The 19,733-nt window shown below is 43.8% G+C and overlaps 1 protein-coding gene across 7 annotated transcripts in view; it reads left to right on the top strand.

Moving 5' to 3' along the window:
- The window catches only part of RBFOX2 (RNA binding fox-1 homolog 2), a 109,321-nt gene that overhangs the window by 43,023 nt on the left and 46,565 nt on the right, over positions 1-19,733 (top strand). For all 7 annotated transcript variants that reach the window (XR_003531515.1, XR_003531517.1, XM_027666644.1 and 4 more), the window contains exon 2: positions 10,426-10,650. Coding sequence is in view for 5 of the 7 variants with exons in the window: in XM_027666644.1 (XP_027522445.1) it covers positions 10,426-10,650 (225 nt within the window). In the remaining 2 variants the exon portion in view is untranslated. The remainder of the gene's footprint in view (positions 1-10,425; positions 10,651-19,733) is intronic.

Raw genomic sequence — 19,733 nt, 5'->3', positions numbered from 1 at the left:
GCTGTACATGTGGTGTGGGCCATTATGTCTCACTCAGGTACCTCTGTTTTGAGTGACATAATGTTTTCAGCACAAAGGTGCAAAGAGATGGAAAGGACTGAGTCCTTCTCAGCAGCTGACTTAATGACTGTCATTTAGAAATCAGCAAACAAAATGAAATGGTGTCTTTTACCAGAGCTGAATTTATCAGTCTCAGCTTTTGGCTATTTCTTGATGCCTTTTTAAATTAGATTAAATATTATAAGCGTGTGGTTTTTCCCCCCTCACAATTAATATACTTTCACAAAATAATCAGTTGCCACTTAATTTTTAAAAAAAATTATGAGCAAAATAAATTGGGCTTTTCAAGTTTTTCAGTGCACAGCCATATGGCTTTTTCCAGTCTTGTCGTCATTTCTGTGGCTCTTTTGTGTTCCTTTTGAATTTTTTAATTCTGTTTTTAAAATTCATGTATGGAAGCATGTGTCTTATTTTTCATCTGGCCAAGGCCACGTACCAAAGTAGCAGTGCTTCCCACATCTTACTTGTTGGTAATATATCTGAACAACTGTAGTCACTCTTTGTGCCAGGCTGCTGCACTGGTGAATTGCTTCTCCATGACTCTCTGCTCCTTTCCAGAACCTCTGCTTTCCAGGACACATAGTGGAGGCTTCCTTGAAAAATGGAAAACTACTCTTGGAACAAATGAGTAGCAGGAGATAGCAGAATGCACTGCTGGAATGGAAAGTAACTGTGGGAAGAAATCTGCGTTTTTAAACCGGCAAATTTCTGTTCTCAAACATGTGCCAAGTCAGTCACAGACTTCCTCCACCCTGTGCCCTGAGAGCAGCTTGATATAATATTGCTGCTGCGTGACTGAATCCTGGTACTCGAGTCACAGATGGGTCCCGTTTGCCTCATCTCATCTCCTGTCTTCTGTATGGAATTCTGACCATATCCATGATAGGCCAGGGGCAGTGAAAATATGACAGGACTGAGATGTTTAGCTGCTTGCACAAAAAAAATCCCCAAGAGCCCCAAGAGGAGCTCTGGTTTTGTGTTTAAGTATGCTGTATGTGTCTCGTCCCCCACCTTTGCTTCGTAGTCACGTCCGAACACGTGGCTCCTCGCTATGGTTTCTGCCAGCTCTGCAGTTCTTTCCGAGGCATTCGGCGCTCTCCAATTGATTCCAGATGTGTTCTCCCCTTCCCAGCGCTTTCTCCCTCCCTCCTCCTCCTATGCTGGCAGCAGAGGCAGGGCTGCTTTTTTTCCTGTGCGATACTGGAATTAGTGCAGGCAGGCGGGAGGACTTTCCTACTGGCCACTGAAATCTGGGGAATTGAAGGGGCCTGTATAAGTGCAGTATAAGTGAAGCTGCCAGACAGGGCTTTAAGGTTTGTCTTTCCTCCAGGAACCAAGTCAGCTCAGAGCAAGACCTCTGCACAGCTCGGTACCGCTTTCAGCTTATAGCCCTCACAGCAGGGAAGAGGGGGACAGGAAAGCCTAGTACCAAAGCTGATCTTCAAAATCCTTCCTAGAAGAGCACTGGATATAGAGAGAGATCTGGGAGACTCTATTACAGATAGCTGTGTCGATTTGAGAAATTCTTGTGACTAAAGCAGATACAAATCTTTCTAAGGGGCTGAATGAGCTTCATGAGGATTTAAACAGTCAGGAAAGCCGTTTGAATTCTTGATGTTGCAGGAATAACTCCTCACACTCACTGGGGTTTGGTGGTGTACTTGCAGATACACGATGATAGTCCATTTGCAGAGCAGAGACATGGGATGAAAAATTGCTTATCTGTCCAGCACCAGGTACCTGACTGGGCTTGGAGAAGCAGCACTGGTTTTCTGAAATATGTCATCTGGAGAGTTACTGTCTTCCTTGAAACAAAGCTGTCTGAAGCAAGCAATCTGATTGCAGAATTAGCTGAGGTGACAGTAGATGTGACACTACCCTGACAGCCTGGTCAAGAGATACCATGGCACCAGGTGGGATTTTCTTCCCTGTTATATTTTCATATTCTGTAGCCCTTCTTTTTCTGAGCAGCACCAGGAACCACTGGTTAGCATCAAGAGTAAGGCAGAAAACCAGCACAGGAAAATCCTCTGTGCCATTTAAAGTGTCATGTACATGAGTGCCCATATACCCTGATGCAACCATGGAACACTCCTGAAAGAGCAGTTAGCACATTCCTTCCCCACCACTGGCCTCTGCTTCCCTGAGAGAGGATCTGCAATCATGCAGCTGAAAGTGTGATTGGTTTGCTAATCTGCTGAATAGCTAATCACAGTTAGTTTGGATTAAACATACGTGACACATCTGCAGCACACTGTTTCTTAGCTGTGACTCATTTGAATTCTAGTCCGACAGAAGAAATTTAAGCGTCTTTTCCTGATGGTAGAGTAATCTCCCCTGTGTGGGACATGCTTCTGCTGCTCTGGGTGCCTGCTGGATTAACATAGGACTAGATGTGTAGTATTTTGAGACTTTATTTTCATGCTGATTTGTTGAAAGCTAGTCATCTTATGGAAATCTTTTTTCCCCCAAGAATGTTTGACTGTGAAGTGGAAAACAGTCACTTGGAATACTGCAGAGGTGGGGAGAATACAGCCAGGAGAGGTGCTAAAGGACCAATCTGGAACAAAAAATTGAGCCTGAGCTTTTTTCTTACTTGCTGGCTTTGTTGCTGAAGATATATCCATCCTGGTGACTTTTTCCTTTGTTCCACACCCCTACCCCCTTCTCCCCAGTAATTCTCAGAGGTAGTTTCATTCCTAATATGGAATGGAAACAGATGTTGAGACCCCAATGTCATCTCTTGAAACACAATTCTCTCTAATCAGCCCCAGAGAGCGTGAATTGATTGAAAGCATTTGTTGGGTTGTCTTTGTGCTAGTAACATTTAACTTTTTTTTTTTTTTTGAATGGGGAATAATGTAGATTTCAGGAGCAGAAATCAGTGCTTTTTAAAATCTGAAAGCTGTGTTTCAGGCTGGTAAGTAGATGTGGCCCTGGGCCTTATTAATGTTGCATAACTAAAGCTTTGGCTGTATCCAACAGGAAGCCTCTTTGCAGGTTGCCCAAGGGCTTCTTACCAAGTGTGTATGCATTCAGCACTGAGAGCCTGTGTTTGTGCAGAGCGATAGGGTAAAAGTTGGCCATTAGTGGACATGATGGTAGCATGGGGATGAGTGAGTGCTTCCTGTGTATAAGAGTAAGATAAGACTATAATTTTCTTTTATCCTTTCTTACAGAAGGGGGCTTGAACTTCTTCTCTATAAAGTTCTTAGATGCATTAAAAAAAAAAAAGGCCAGCTGCTTTATTTTACAGAACAGTTTTTGGTGGCATGGAATGATAGAGTGTGTATTGGAAGATAACTTGTTCTTCCTTTGCTTTACGTATCTAGGAGAGGGAAGGGCAAGATTAGATAATCTAGTGCAAGCTTGCACCAGGAAATTGAAGGAAACATGCCTTTAAATGGTTAGCTAGGTGCAAGCTTGAGTGCAGGCATCTCTTTTTTCTTTTTTTTTTTTTCCCTTTGGTGCAAGATTAGCTTATTGAGGCTTAACTTAGCCCAATACAAAAAGCATTTCCGAAATGATTACATCCAATTTAAATTACAAAAAAAAAAAAAAAAAGGCATACATATGAACTTTTCTCTGTTTTAACAGAACTAGCATAAAAGTCCAGCAGACATTTGCAGAAATACCTATAGATAGAGCCCTACTTTTGGGAGGATTCAGGAGGAATTGCTCTTGTGCCCATGGTAGTAAAGTGAAAATCCAACATCCTTTTCTGTTACCCCAGTGTGTTGTAGATCAAAGAAAGATCAAGCTCCAGATGTGCAGATGAAATACAAAACTTCTTATTACTGTGATCCTCTTCAAGGTGCTTTTATGATCAACCCACACCAAGAAAGAGTGTTGATTTTATCAGTCTCGGTCTCCAGACACACAGGCATGCCAGTCTTGCTCTCTGGAGTTACAGAAATGCCTTTGTAGCGTGGACTGTGGGTGTCAGGTTAGGGTCACATACCCCTCTGAATCCAGGAACAGGTTTGTACAAAGATGAATGTGAGATGGTTATATCCTTTGTATATATCCTTTTCACCTCCAGATTTCCTTTCTGTAGGCATTTTACCCACTCTTCCCATTCAGAAGCTAATCTGTAATGAAATGGCCATGATGGAGGAAGTGTTATTGCTGCATTTTTATATAGAGAGCTCATAGAGTGATTGTGGGTACCTGCAGGGTTGGCATGGCCAAGACACTGGTTTGGGGTGTTTGGGGAGCTGGAAAGCCATCACTTCATCATCCTGTACGTCACTTTCCCTTGTGTTTGAGTATCCTCATGGCCCTAAAGAGCAAAAGCACAGTTTTAAAAATTAAAGCTTAGGTTCTATGTGCTGCGAGAGCTACCAGTGTAGGGTGAGGTTCCTCTCTGGTGTAATGAAATGCCCCAGTCTCTGTTTTTCTGGAAGCGATAATGCTGGAGTTCCGGGTGTGTCTGGGGAGCATTGTTCACGCTGGTTTGTATCTATTCCCATTTGTGAAGAAATTGCTTGTTATCAGTGGGCAAATTGTGGGATTGCCTGGGGAGAGGGTTAATGCATGCTGGAGACTGCAGCTCCCTGGCAGCCTGAGCTCATCCAAGAGCTGGTGCCCATGGCCCTTCCCTCCCCAGCTTCTCCACCCCCTGTCCTTTCTGGCTCTGATTCTCCTCCATCTCCTTGCCAAGGCATTTCAGCACTCTTAAGTGGCAACAAAACTAACCTGACAACAAAAAGTGAGTAATTTTTCTTTTTTCCCCTGGGATATGTGTTGAAAGGGCTCAGCAGTGGGCAGGCTGGCAGGGAGAAGAGGGCAGGAGTGCACAGCTGGAGGTGGGATGGTGACAGCTCCAACCAGATCCTCTCTGAACCTGCAGCTCAGAACAGGGAAGGGAGACTGTGTTGGAAGAGACTGAGAAGAGGACCCTGCTAGAGCAGCTTTTTTGTTCGCCTGTGAGAAGGGGAGGGGGAAAAAAAATCCCCAGCCTATTATTATTTTTATGATTATTATTTCTTTTACTCCTAAGCAGGAGCCTTGTATGGTAAACCCTTTCTCTCTTGCCTGTGAACAGCCGGGGAGCAGAGCTTTGCTTCCTGTACCAGAGCTGTGTGTCACGTTTGCGTCCCTGGCAGGAGGCTGCGAGCTGGATTGTAGAAAGGAGACGGTGTGGTCCCTACATCCCTCTCACTTACAAGGATCCCTTCGTGCAGAGCTGAGGGTGGGCAGCGGCTCCAGGTTGAACGGTCGTGCCAGGCTCTTCAGATCCCAGCTACAAACATTTTTGCTGTTTACGAAAGGGATTAGGTTAGTGCAGAGAGCAAACAGTGTAGGCTGGAACACTCTGGTCTTCACAAACAGGTTAATTACCTCCCTTAGCTGCAAGTCAGTTGCTTCAAGGTTTCATAAAATTAGTTCAGTGAAGAGATACCTATTAGAAACCCTATTCCACTAATAGGCTTATACTCACATCTATACCAGTGATTTGGGGGTTAGCAGAGTTCAAAGGCATTTTTAAGAGATTATTTGATGTTTATATGCTGTACCATTTCTCTGCACCTTTCTGTGATGCTTATTGTAGGGTTATGGATAGCTCACATGGGTTACCTCGTGGCAGATTGCCATGTCTGTAGAGAAATTGTACCAGTTTAGCTTTACCAGGTTAATAATTTTTATTTGGGTAGTTATGCTTTACTAAATATGCGTATTATGGTGTACCAATACAGAAGAGATCTGGGGCTGCATTGCTATAAAGCTCCTTTCATATTCCTATAATTACATCTGTTTCTGTAATGAGCAAAACAAAACCACTCCTTCACAAAACTCACTGATCTTTGACAGTTTTATGGAAGTAGGAGGCCTTTGTGTGCATTTCTGGTGTTTGCTCTTAGCGCTCCAGTGCAGTGATCTTGGATCACCACCTGCTGTCTGCTGAAAGAATTCATCCTATGTTGCATTTGCTGAACCACTTTGCTCCTTGTTGAGACATCATCTCCAGTTCCCACCCTTCCACAAGGTACCACTACGTGCATTTACTTACCATTCCTCTGCTTAGCTTGGAGCTACAAAGTTCGTTAATTAAGTTAAAGCTGCATAAACTCCAAGAAATGTGTCCCCATTAGGGATTTTCACTGTTTTAGCTAATTTGTTTTTTAAACAAAATATGGGACGGATTTGTAATGAGCAGTGTAGGAGAAACCCTGACTTAAAGAAGAAAGTTGGCACCTGCAAGGACCTGACTAGACCTTTGTAGGGCTGAGAATAGGGAGCCCAAATGAATATCCATATCCTTCTTGTGCTCTGAGGTCTTGAGTGCTGATGAATCAGATGCCAACATTTTGCAAGGGAAGGGCTGCTTTGAATTCCCACCTGTTGTGAATGAATGATTTCTGTGGGAGCAGAGCAACAGAATGAATAGCAAACACAGGAATTACTTCTTCTTTTTGGAACTTGAGGTTACCCTGTATCCTATTGAAGTGTTTTCCTTTTTTTAAGCAGTATGTGTTAATTACACTGAGTTCCACTTGCGCTGACCAGCCTTTCCCAGACTGAGCATGGGATGACAGCTATCGTGGTTGGTGCATGGCAGCACAAATTTGTGGAGGGAATTGGATGATCTGGAATTGCCACAACTATTCCTGCAACCAAATGTCCATCACGCTCCCCTCCTGAAGACTGCTGGCCTGATGCACAGTGGCCGAGAGAAGTGTCTGTCTGCTCCTGAACATTAGTTAAGATTTATTTCATACCCTCACAGAAGTTTAAGATGACACTAGCTTTTGAGGGGAGCTGCAGCCAGGTTTTCCTAGTCTCGTGATGGTGTCCTTGTGTGTGTTTGGGGATGGTGATTGCCTTGGACATACCTATCTGGGTTTCTTGTTGCATTTAAGTAGATGTTACAGAGATTTTCATGACTAGAGCAGGCAGGACTGGCAATACAGTGAGGTATGTTGTCAGGATTAGATGGACAAAATACTTTCTGTTGAGTCTCTCTTCCCAAGTACATACCTTCAGCTGGAAAACTTGGGGTTTCTTCGTGCTCTTTGTACCTCCTGAGAAATGTGAGAAGCAGCACCTCTGACTGCAGAATTCTCTATGGTGGGTTAGAACGAGGGAAAGGAGTTCAGATTCTATGTTTGAAGATTAATGGGGGTTTTTTTGTGCATGTCCTGTGTTAGTTCTTGAAAATATGAAGTATGTAAACGTTGAAATTTAGCAGATTAACAGAAGAGGTAGAATCTCCTCTGGGTTTGGAGGATATCAGTATGCTGTGTAACCTGCAGAGATCTCATCAGGAGTCCTTTTCTGCAGACACTAGTGGAAACAGAGAAAAAAGTAATTCTAAAGCACCAAAGGAAATTAAAATTACAGAAAAAATCAGATGGGAAATATGTCCATAATCATATAAAGAGAGAAATAATTTGAGATACAGATACTCCATGGGAAGATGAAACCTGGACAAACATAATGGTGATAAATCTCCAGGTAACCTGAGACATTAAATGAAGGATACATTTGTAATAAAAGATATATGATTTTTGCATGTTAATGCGATTTGGGGTGGGGTGGGGTGACAATGGTATTAAAAACATTCATTCGGCACCAGAAATCCTTTCTTTGAAAATCTAAGAAGGTCAGAGAGAAGTAATAAATAAAGTTACCAGGATATTTTGGCTTGAGAGGTGTGATTAAACTCAAAATAAATACGTATTATCAAAATGCCACAAGCAACAGAAGAGAGAGTAAGTATTTTTCATCCTTCAAGCATTTGTAGATAATTGAAGAAGGGAAAGAAAATATTTAAAAAGGTTGAAATGCATTTAAACTGGAGGGAACAGTATTAATGGAGGGGTAAAACCACTGAAAATAAGATTATACAAGGTTCATGGGCTGGCATTTTAAGTAGTCTAAGAGTGAGATTAAACAAGATGCTGGACTGTGTCCTTTGGGGAGCAGCCCTGCACTGTAGAGAGGATGGCAGAATAGGTTTTGTTTAGGGCTAATTAGCATTTTGTTCCTCTGATCTGGGATGCTACTGGCTTGGAAATCTAGCTTGTTCTGAGAAAATTGTAAATAGTTTCTGTACCTGCATCTTTTCTGGGGTTACCCTATCAATTTTTTAATTTAAAATAAAAAATCAGTTTCATATTTAGTCCTGTTTTAAACGTAAGAAAGGGGCAGACAGTGTGGGCCGTAGCACACAGACAATCGGATAAAATGAAATATTGTAAGCAGAAGAATTTGGAAAGGAGGCGGTATGTGGACAGAATGGAGTTGTCGTGTTAGGGGATAGATAAACAGTGTGAGCAAGTGAACGATAGGGTTGCTGATACCTGGTTTGCAGTGGGACAACCATCGTTCTGCCTCTCCTGCCTCCCGTTTCAGAACTCAGCTCTGCGGATCTTGGTGAGTTTAGATTGAGTCAGAAATGCCTTGCTTTGAAGCTGAGAATGGCAAAGGAATGAGCAGAAGCAGAGTGCTGGTGGAACTGCCCTCCTTTTGGGGGAGAAAACTAAAAAATCCTGTCCTGCTTTCAGAAAATGTACTTGGTGTGTGAAAAAACCCCTGCAGACCCGCGAGCACACGACGCAGGGCTGCAATGGCTTGGGGGAGTGCGTGCAAGGAGCTGAGCACTGGCCGTGGCTGGCGTGCGTGCCTGAATTTTTCTTTCTCAGATAAGGCTGCAGAGTTTTGTGTTTCTGCAGGCAGCAAGGCTTTGCAGTGGCTGGACTTGAGTTAATGAAACGGTCCGTTCCCGGCGCAGGCCGAGGCTTTAGCGTGGCTCCGCTGAGTGGTATTGAATGCCCTTCCCTCTCCTTCTCCCCAGCTGCAGGAGCGTGTGGCCACGTGGCCCCCAGGGGAGGCAGACCAGATAGACTAATGTCAGAGCAAATTTGGGATTCAGCCAGTGTCTGAATGACCCGGTGCTGGCTGGAGGTGTGCTGCGTTTATCATTGTTTCCTTCGCCCGGAAGGGAAAGCTGCAGGTAGGCTGATAAAAGGAATTAGAGGTTTGTCCAGCTTCACTGGAGGTCTGTCGGGTCCTGCGCTCTCTTTGCTGAAAGGCTGCCTGGTAATTCCCACTCTGCCTTTCCTACCCCTGGGATAAGGTCTGTTTCGCTTTTACTCCATTGGTTTAAGCATGCTGGTGTTAGAATAGGCTCGAGCACCTCAGACTTTGTGGGGGAGGACCCAGGGCTGGAACAGCAGCCAAAATTTAAAATCAGGATTAGTCTGTTGACATGCACATAAATCAAACAGCCCTCCTATCATAAATCTTTTCTGTGGATTTTTTTTCTGCTGCGGCGATGAAGCAGTAGGAGCAGTGCAGCAGCCTGGGCTTCCCAGGGTTGGGCTTCAATGTCAAGGCTGTTCTCCTTCACCCCAGGTGGCTGAATGCAGCTCCCTGCTCCCCCTTTGGTGAGATCCCTGCAGAGGCTGCAGAGCTGCATGCTTTTTTGTTTGCTTATTGTGGTTTTTTTGACATGATGGTGTAACATTTTTTACTGGTTTTTTTTGGATTTCTTTTGCATGGTCAGGTCTCTGTTTCTGAGTCATCTGGTTGGTGTCAGCAACATCTAAGACAGTGCTAAAAGCTTCTAAAAAGCCCACTATCCTAGCACAGAGGTCTCTGTGGGATACCCAAAGCTAAGGGAGGAGTGGGTGATTAATGTCTTTTGTGATAATAGGGATGCTCAGGAATGGGAAAGAGTGAGTGTGCTCCAGGCTTGCAATCTCAGCTCAGTTCCCTACAGGTCCTTGGTGTCTTCTGCATGGCCAGCAAGCAGCAAATTGGATATTCCAGCAATTGATACCTGAGCACCTGTGCTGTGTACTCAGTGCTACCAGAGCAAAGAAGGGGGTTTCTGCACAGATGGGTTGGAAAAAGTAAACTTTTTATTACTGCAACATAACAGAGAGTCATGCTCTGAACCACATGATGTGCTTGCTTGTGAGCAGAGCAATGAGTGTCAGGCTGGAGGAGATGGACCCAGTTACGGTACTTTCAGGGATATTAAAGAAGCCTGATCTTCTTTCTGTGTTTCCTTCTCTGTTCCAATGTTTCAGAGTCTCTTCCCCCTTCCAAAATAATGCTTTACTGTGTGTAAAGCTATGTGTGAGATCACAGGGGTATGCAATTTGCAAACCCCATAATTTTTTCTCCATGTGCCAGCCATTAGCAAAAAAGTTGCTCTGAAAAGATTAAGAAAACAATGTCATGGCTCAGAGGAGTAAGGCATGCTCTTATTGATAGAACAGGTAATAGAAGACTGCAATATTAGGGTAATGGTGGGTGGGATGTTCACATGTACACGTGTGTGTTGTTTCTCGGGCTGACGTTTTGATCTACCTTCTGTAGTATAAATCTGTTTTCTCCTTTTCCTTTCTTCAGGGTAACCAGGAGCCAGCAGCAACTCCTGATGCAATGGTGCAGCCATTCACCACAATCCCATTTCCGCCACCCCCACAGAATGGGATTCCCACAGAGTACGGGGTGCCACACACTCAGGACTATGCAGGCCAGACCAGCGAGCACAATCTGACACTCTACGGAAGCACGCAGCCGCACGGAGAGCAGAGCACGAACACGGCCAGCACGCAGAACGGATCTCTTGCAGTAAGTGCACAAGGGTGCAGAGCCAGGAGAGCAGCACAGTGCTTTGGGGAAAAGCAGATATTGGTTGGATTGCTGTTTCTTAAGTATACGGCAAATCAGCAGTAGACTTGAGAAGGAGAGAATTATAAACAAAACATGGCTTCTGACCTTCCATTACTAGGTTTCCATCTTTCCCCTTGTGAATTGGTGTCTGCAAAGAAAAAAAAAAATAAAAAGGAAAGTAGTATTTAAAATCATTATGTTGTTACCATGATGGTGTTGTCCAAAGACAGTCTTTTATAAAAGTGTTAATAACTTTGTGTTAATTGGCAAATGGTTCAAATAAACATGATGGAGGCAAACTCTGGAAGGTTGATGGTACACAGAATTAGGGTGAACACATGCATTTTAGATGTAATCCCAATGTGGTTTTGTTTTCAGGAAACTGCCAGAGTAGAAAATCACTTTTATTTGACTTTTTGAAGATGGCAGGGAGCTTCAGAGGGCAAAGTTAGGAGAGGAGCTTTTAGCTACTGGTCATCCATTTGCCAAACCAAGATTTTTAGCATCTTCTGTATTTTTGCTTTCTTCTTCCCATGGCCTGGAACTGGCACTGGGCAACATGCTGGCAGATTATCCCAGGAAAAGCTTTATCCACCCCTTAAGCCACTTGTTAAGACTTAACTTCCTAATAAAGAGCCTTATGGTGAGAGCCTTCGGCACTCAGGGGCGGATTTAATCTGTTAATGCTTTCAGTTTTACTTGTAGTTGGTGTTTGGCTTGTAGAGATTATTTTTTTCCCTGGTAAGTACTGAATGAATTCAGTGCCAACAGTTGGAAGAACTGATAGTGCCAGCTCAAGTGTGCACAGTTCCTGGTGTGTGCCTCTGCTCCACTGCAGTGGCTTGACTCTATTGGTCATGACTTTGTGAAGATATCTTTGATTTCATCTTGGGAATGCCTCAACTTCAGCGTCTTGAAGAAACAAAAGAGTACAAACCCTGTAAGGCACATTGATAGTGTGTAAAAGGAACTTTGAGTGCCTTACTCTGTAAACACAAACGTAGATGAGAAGAGGTCAGGCAGGAAATAAAACTTAGAGCTGGTGCAGTGTGCAGAAATGCAAGTCATCATTTTAGCACCAGATTGTCCGATGTCGTTCCGAGCCGTAAGATTTGGGCTGCCCGTCTCCAGCAAGCAACTTTCTCAAGCACTGCTGGTTGGATGGGGAAGCTGGAAATAGGGAATAAAACAGGGCAGTGGTTTTCCCCATGTGTTTTTGCTGTTCCCATCCTTGTCCAGAGCTTAAGAGCATTTCTTTTTAATGGAAATGATGTGACTCTTGACCTTGAATGTAAGTTCTTGCCAACCTTCCTGCTCCTCTTCCATATTAGGAGCCATCTCGGTGGCTCTGCAGGGCTGAGCTCTGTGTTTTATCAACTAAAGCTGGCTCCAAGGAGCCCACAGCGTGTGGCTAGCCTATGAGGAGGGATTGGGAGCCCATCTGTGAGGAGGGAGTGTTGCTGGGAGACTGCTGGGAGGCAGTGGTGTTGCCAGGAGTCTGCAGAGGGAGCCTGACTGGCAGGGGTTTATCCAAGAAACAGGTTGAATAACACACAACACTTGTACTGGCTGTTGGAAACAGGTGGGCACATCTGGTGTGACCATTTGATGTGGTTAAAGATGTGTGAGCTGAGCGTGCAGAGTTAGGCTCGAGGGCCCCAGCTGGCTGGGAAAGGGTGAGGGCACAGACAGGGGTGTTGCTGTGACTGCTGTGGCTGGGACTCGTCAAGCCCAAAGGATCCCAGATGGTGGCACATAAAGAAATCCAAGGAGAGAGAGGGGGGAAGGTGCCTCAACCAAGGGCCTTTCACATGCTGCTTTCACATCCACTGCATCCTGGATCTTCCAAGTCCCCTTATCTTTTTGTAGAGGACTTCTTCTGTATGAAGTTACTTTTATTCTGTGGGCTGCCTTGGGATGTAATTCCATGTAACTTTTCTCCATCTCAGTATGCTGATTAATGATGTAGGATCTAGGGGAAGGAAGAAGGCTCAGTAGTTACTCAGGCTAAAGTGTGCTATAAAATATACAGCAGAACAGGTTGGGTATTTCACCTTAAACATTTACATGTAATGTCAAGCACCTTGTCCATTACATGCACTGGTTATTGCTTGTTGGATACACCTGTTCAGTCCATGTGGACTGCTATGCTTTAAGGTATCTTTTCCTTTCACCATTTTGTTATCTTACTCAAACAAAAGTGCTAACTTGAATAGAGTGAAAAGTCATTGGGGTGAGGTATGAGCCTTCCCTCCCATTATTGTGACTGACAAGCACAGTTGCTGTCATTTGTGTGAAGGTAATACCCCAGACCAAACAGCCAGTAGGTTTTCTAGCTGCTGACTTGAAGCCTGTGCTCCCATGGGATGATTCAGAAATTCATTCAGCCAGACAGATAAGTTCCCTGCTTGCTTTTAAGAACAAGGCCTGTGCTTGGTCCATTTGTCGGGACAGGGTGAGATAGCAAAAGGTGTGGTCAGATGGTGGGGCCTTCCTGCTTTTTAGGCTGATAGCCTTTAGGATAATTGCCAAAGTAACAAAGAACATGGGGTAGCTTAGGGGCCCCTCATGGAAAGGGCAATTTAATCTTGTTGGTAAGATGCTACACAGCAGTGTGAAGGGGTCTGTAGCAAGGTCCCTAACACACCAGGTAGGAGCACCTTTTCATAGAAACTTGGCAGATTCTTGTGGGTGACTCAGATTGATTTGAAATTAGCGGTGGTGTCTGAGTTAATAGACAGTGATTTGGAAGCCTGAGGTCAAAGATCAGTAGTGAACTTACGTAAAATAAACTCTGAGAGTCAAAGTCCATGCCTTCCTATGCAGTCTAAAAGCCCTGAGCAAAGGGGAACGACTGGTTGGTGTCACCAGCTAAGGATGAGCTTGGTTCTGGCAGTGTGAGTGTAGTGGAAAGCATTCAGAGCTTTCAGAACAGAGGCATGGAAAAGAAATTGACACAATAGGTAGTGTAATACAAACAACTTCATATTTTAGAATCTTTTTTTTATTTTAGGATCAAGCTTCATCTGTGGAGCTTTGTTTCTTGCCTGGTATGCAGATCTCTCATACTTCATCTCCAGGCATCTGTCCTTTCTCTTGATACTGTCCCAAAGCACAGCTGAAAGAACTGGATTAAAAATAGACTGAGGTACCGGACCATATTTGGCCTACTTGGTCTGCCTGTTGCAGCCTGTCTCTTAAACAGTTGACACTCTGCATTTCACTACTTACAGTGCTGGGTCGCCTGGTTTTTTCTCCCTTCCCCCTTCTTGGTTTACTTTGGTGCTCTTATCCCTAATGGAGACACCCAGCATAGTTAGCTGCAAGGGGAAATGCTAATTAGGCTGCAGTACCTCTGGCAGCTGAGCTGATCTAAAAGATTCACTGCTGTCAGAAAAGAGATATCTGGCTCCAAGCACAAACTCCCACTCCTATTTACTGGCTCTGGCATTCCTTACGTGAGCCACTTTAATTCACTGACCTGGCAGAAAGCTGTCCAATTCTTTTGCTGGGTTAATGAATTAGAGCAGCTCTTGGAGGGATCCAGCAAATGCTGTTGTTGCAAGGTAAGCGTATGGAGAGCGTGGCCAGAAGCCGAGAGCAGTTGTCAGCTCTCTGCATCCCCTGGTACTCTACCCGCAGAGGGAAGATTAATCATCTGCTGAACTAAAAAAGCTTGCTTGATAGTAAATGCAATGCACTTAATACTGCGAGCTGATTATTCAACTTGTTTCTCTTGTTAATGTCAGAGGGAAGAATCTGTATGTCTGTATAAATTATGGAATGCAGCTGGAGATACGGAAGAAGAGGAATAAGTTTATGTAAATTATTTTGTGTGAAAATGGCAGGTGCTGTTGCCTTGATGTTACGTTGTCATGAACCAATATAAAGCATTATTTAATTACAGAGCGTTGTGCCTCGGCTTCTTGATGTGCTGTCGTACTGGGACATACTTAACTCACCCACTATGCCATAAAGGGATCTCGACTTTCCAGTTTCTCAAAGGAGACGCATCTGTGGTGGGAGACTCATATGTGTCATGTTCAAAACCAAGGCAGGGAAGGTGCTTGGTCGTCTGGCTGTGCCCTGTACATCTAGCAAGACTTTAGATAGAAGGGAGCCAACGGCACCAAGGATTCCTCAACTGGCTTTTGCAACACATGGATGATGTTATAATGATGACTTTCCCTTGGGTATTTCTTGCCTAGACTGAGATTGCAGAATTTTCCTCTGTAATTACTTTTCATCCCTTTAGTAATTAAAGCAATTGCTCATGTGAGGTATTTCAGGTGAAGAATATGTTTAATGAATATCCTCAGTTATTTTCTGATACTGCTGAGCAGGTGGACACAAGGAAGAACTAGCTTCAAATAAGTAGTTGGCTGCTGATTGTTTGGCCACCTCAGCCTAGAAATTGCTGTCTTGAGGTTGCAAACCCTGACATTTAACATCAGGAGTTTTCTTTGAATATGAGGCAGATTATTTTATTATTCTGAATACGAGGCAGATTATTGTCAGCACTTGCAGACTTGTGTCTAGTGAGGCAGTTTTAAAATGAGAAATGGGAAATAAATCAGCACATATCATTATGTTAGAGTATACAGCTGTGGTACTTCTGTGTATCTTTCAAAGGTTGTAGCAGATCTAGCAGTAGTACAGGGAAGGATAATAGTGATGATGAAAGGAATGTAGCAGGTTCTTTATGAAAAGAAGTGAAATCTTCACTTACAAAAAGAGCTGACAGGAGTGAAGGCATATGACAAGCACACAGAATATTGGATGGTAAGGGAACTAAAATAGGGAACTTTCCCATTTTCACTTACTAGGATGCACACAGGAAATAACTGGGTGCCATGTATGAAAAAAAAAAAGCAGGTTTTATTACTTGGGGTTTTTTTCATATAATGAAGAACTCGTCATTGCAACTCTTGTCCACAGCATGCTTTGCAAGTTGTGACATCAACTGTCTTAGTTTGCTGGAGAAAAACCAGTGAACATTTGCCCTGTTCTTGCACTCTTTCACAGATTTGGCTGCTGTTAGAAAGAAGATAATGGGCTGGATGGATCTAAAGTCTGTCACTGTGTGACTGTTCTTCTGCCACTGTCAATGGAACGGTCCAGGGTTGACTACTAGCTGGGGAAATCTTGCTGTTTCTTTCACCTTGTAAGGGCATCCTTTTGTGAGGAATGGGCTGGAACTGCTGACAAAGGGTTTGGCTGTGACCAGCAGAGCAGGCTTTTTGGGGGGCTCCATTCCACCACTTCATTGAAAGGTGAGGGAGAAAAAAAAAAGAAAAAGTGAAAAGCACTATAGAATCCCATTAGAAATATCCACCTTTAGATTGAAAGTGTTACCTGACAAATCAGAGATGTACAGGGGAGATAGCAAAGTTTCCTGTGTGCTTTCCTATGTTAGGTTTGTGTTCTGTGAGGTATGTTTTTAATGAGGAAAGTGAACAAAATTACTTAAGCTTCAGTGCGTCTGAAAATAGGTAACTGACAATTGAAAAAATATGCCCTGAATTCATCTGACTATACTGAAAATAGTAAAAAAATCTTGCAGAAGTAATTTGGTATGTCCTTAGCATTTTTTGTCTGGTTTTTTTGGCATACCGAGTACTTTGGATAATAGTTAATTGTGCCTGTAAGTAGCCCAAACATTTTTTTTTTAATATAATGCTGCTGGCATCTCTGAAAAATCAAGTACATGGATATAATTGTAAAACTATATTTACTGCTGTTGAAAGATGATGATTAGCCCTGTGGTCTTGTGTCTGCTAAACGAGTTTTTTAAGCAGCCAGAGTTCCCATGGCCTTTGCTCTTGGATGTGTAGGACCTCAGTCTGACTTGAGTAGAGTGTGCTGGGGCAGGAAAGTGATCTTGTGTCTGGAGCCTAATTCTTCACTTGTTTTTCCACCAAACCTGCTCAGCAGGCATCTGTTCATTGGTGGGTGACTGGTTGTTTTGACACAGGTTCTTCGCTAGAAGTTACAGAGAGTTTTCCACATTATCTGCACTCTGCTTCGCAATGGGAAGATTGCCTTCTGCCACTTGTAGCTTTCAGTCCTTGTCTCCACAGTTCTTCAAGCTCTTGATCCAAACAAGGTTGGATGTGTGGGTTTGGGGTTTTTTGAATTCAAGACTGGTCTAGGAGCAGTGGAGTGAGCACAGTCTGTCTCCTAGATTTTGTAAGCCACCCAAATCCCCTTTTAAATATTAGTTACAGTTTGTATTTTGTAAATATTTTCTTTGCAGTGATTTATAGCTCTTAACCTCCTCATTATGATTCACAGCATTTTGGACTGCCTGCTTCTTGGGGGAGAGAACGAGGGGTTGTTTTTTGTTTGTCTCTAACTTGGACCTGAAGCGGTTCCAGTTCTAGAAGCAAGTGGGAGATGTAAACAGAATGTTCTGGGTATTAATAATCTCTGTGCTGGCCTGTCACACTGGTGCTTGTCTAGTTTGATGGGGAGGTAGCCCTCTGTCTAGCCATGCGGTTGGAGATCTGCTCGGAGCTCAGGTGGTGCTGGAGCCCCAGCCTCCCTGCTGCTGCGGAGAAATCCCCAGCATTTAAATGATCACCACCTGGGTTAGGACAGAGGAGTCCAACTGGGAGGTGAGAAGATGGCCCCAAACCTTTCAGAACACCCTCATGTTGCCAGGTGTCCTCCTCCCCTTTTACATGAGCACACGCACATGTATATGTCTGTGCTTTTCTCAGCAGCTGCCTCTTCTTGCGTAGCGTTTCCTTACTGCTGGTGGGTGTAAGGGAGGAGCTGACGTGGGGGCACAGGCAGCAAGTAGTTAAAAGTAAAGCACATGCTGCTCGTGTCCTGAGCTCTGATGTGTTTCTCAGTGACCTTGAGCAGAGCTCAAAGCTTGCGTGTGCAGGCATGAATGACATTATCACCTGCATCAATATATGTTACACGGACTGCGCTGAGGAGGTGCGGTGAATGCAATACAGCTCCTAAATGCGAGATCTCTGCCACAGCATGTCTCTGTGTTGCCTGATGACAGGCATTGAACGTGTGTTAGCTCCCTTCCGAGCTGAATCACTGTCTATAGCAAAGGGAGAGGTCCATTTCTTCACTGTGAAGTGTTGACATGAGGCCAGAAGGAGATTAAACTCCGTATGGGGAAGGAGTCAAGGTGGGGAGTGGGCGCTTGGTGAAATCTGGGCTTTTGTAGTCTGGCTTGGTCAGAGTAGCACTGTTGCCAGCATCTGTTATGTGCTGCCTTAGAACAGACTCCAGGCCCTTCCTTTCATCTCCTTCCTGGTGAATTAAGCCAAGGAATAACTATAAAAGGAAAAAAAGAAAGATCTGAGGACACTGTTTCTTTCATTTATGTTGTAGCTGAATGTGTGGCAGTAGTCATATGTATTGAGCTAATGTTATAGTGGTGGAAAGTTCAAATCTTACCTTAGGACCATGGGACCATAGAGATGAGGGAGCTACAGCATCCAGAGAGACAAGGTATTTGATGTTAAACTTCCACTGAAAAATCAGGGTATGTGAAAGCCTGAAAAGCATTTGGGGACTCTCAGTGTAGTTAAAAAGGTAAAGGACCAAAATCCCCTGTTCCTTCTATTGTTTTTCCTCTTTGAAGCATTTGTCTTGCTGTACACATCTCACATACTGCAAAATGACACTGCCATATGCAGGACCAGCTGTGAGTGCTTTCGGGTGGGCCACTCTACATGATACATCACACCCTTGGTAAGAAAGGAGTTCTGCCCTTTGCCTAGGAACAAATGGATGGGAGAGGAGTGCAGACAACATTCTGGCTTCCTCCCCTGTGGAAACAGCAGATCCAGTCCTGTGCAACCTGTATTTAAATTTAAAGACTAAAACATTTTTGTCATCACCATTCAAGATCTGTGTGTTTCCTCATTCACACAGCAGAAGATGCACTTTGTCCATGGGTGTTTGCTCACTTGCCAAATCCATGCAAAGCCATAGAAAACATGGGATTTGGCAAATTGCACTAACAGGGCTCCGAAGTGGATTGTAGATATCCCCTTTAGCAGGAGTGTTGGTGTTTTTTGGGAGTTACTTTAAAGAACTCACTTGCAGGTGTTGTATACAGTGATGATAGATAGGCTACTCCTGTGTTTTGTCCTTCTTGGACAGATTTGCCCTGAGGAGCCAAGCACTCTGGTGGAGCGATAAAAAAACCCCCCACTAAATAGCATGGTCTGATTTAATCGCAGGCCAGCTGCATTGATTGTTCCCCTAGGGTGCACTCTCTGTATGTTTGGAGAACCTTTTTGTCATGGGGTTGAGGGCAGGAGAAGAGGGGAGATGGTGGGGGTGGGTGGAGATAGCTTTTGGATAAGAGCAACTGGAAGTTTCTGAGGTTGTTCCTAAAAATTTTGTTTGTGGGATGGATGAGTCTTAGCCAAATAAAAATTCTTCATTCTGCCAGGCTTCACCTAAGACTTGCACAGCTATGGGAAGTAGAGATACTCGCCAGGGCAGTATCTTCATTCTTCCTGCCACAGCTTAATTTGTGTTAACCAGATCAAACATGTTTTATGCTGCTGAATGCGCAGCCCTCCCAAAATGAGATGGAAAGCTGCCACTGCTTTGCTCAGCATGACAAGACCCCAGTGCTTACTGTTTCCTTGCCTTATCTTTATATTTACTTGCTTTATAACCAATGTGCAAGTTCAAGGTCATGTCTGTAAGTGATATTTCTGGGCAGAAGACACTCTCTTAATGTTGCTGGTTTAGCTTATCTGTGGAGATGATTCCAAATGTACATGAAGTGTTATATATTGAGTGATGTGCAGATCAGCCTAGCAAGTACATTCAATGGTTGGGGAGATGTTGTGGGCAACTCCCCTCAGATTTTTTTCATCTTTGATACACAAATCACATATTTAAAATGGGGGGAAAAAGGACCCAAACCAGTAAAAAACTCACCCCTACTCTTCCATCTTTAAAGCCTATGTGTGTACTTGAAAATGCCTTGAAAAGACTGACTCTAGCAATTGCACAGTCCTTGCCTTCTTGTAGAACTTTTTACTTGATGA

Source organism: Corapipo altera, unplaced genomic scaffold, assembly GCF_003945725.1.
Source record: "Corapipo altera isolate COAL_440 unplaced genomic scaffold, ASM394572v1 1, whole genome shotgun sequence".
Lineage (NCBI taxonomy): Eukaryota > Metazoa > Chordata > Aves > Passeriformes > Pipridae > Corapipo > Corapipo altera.
Note: the sequence above shows the minus strand (reverse complement) of the source record. Positions and strands in the feature narration are given on the sequence as shown.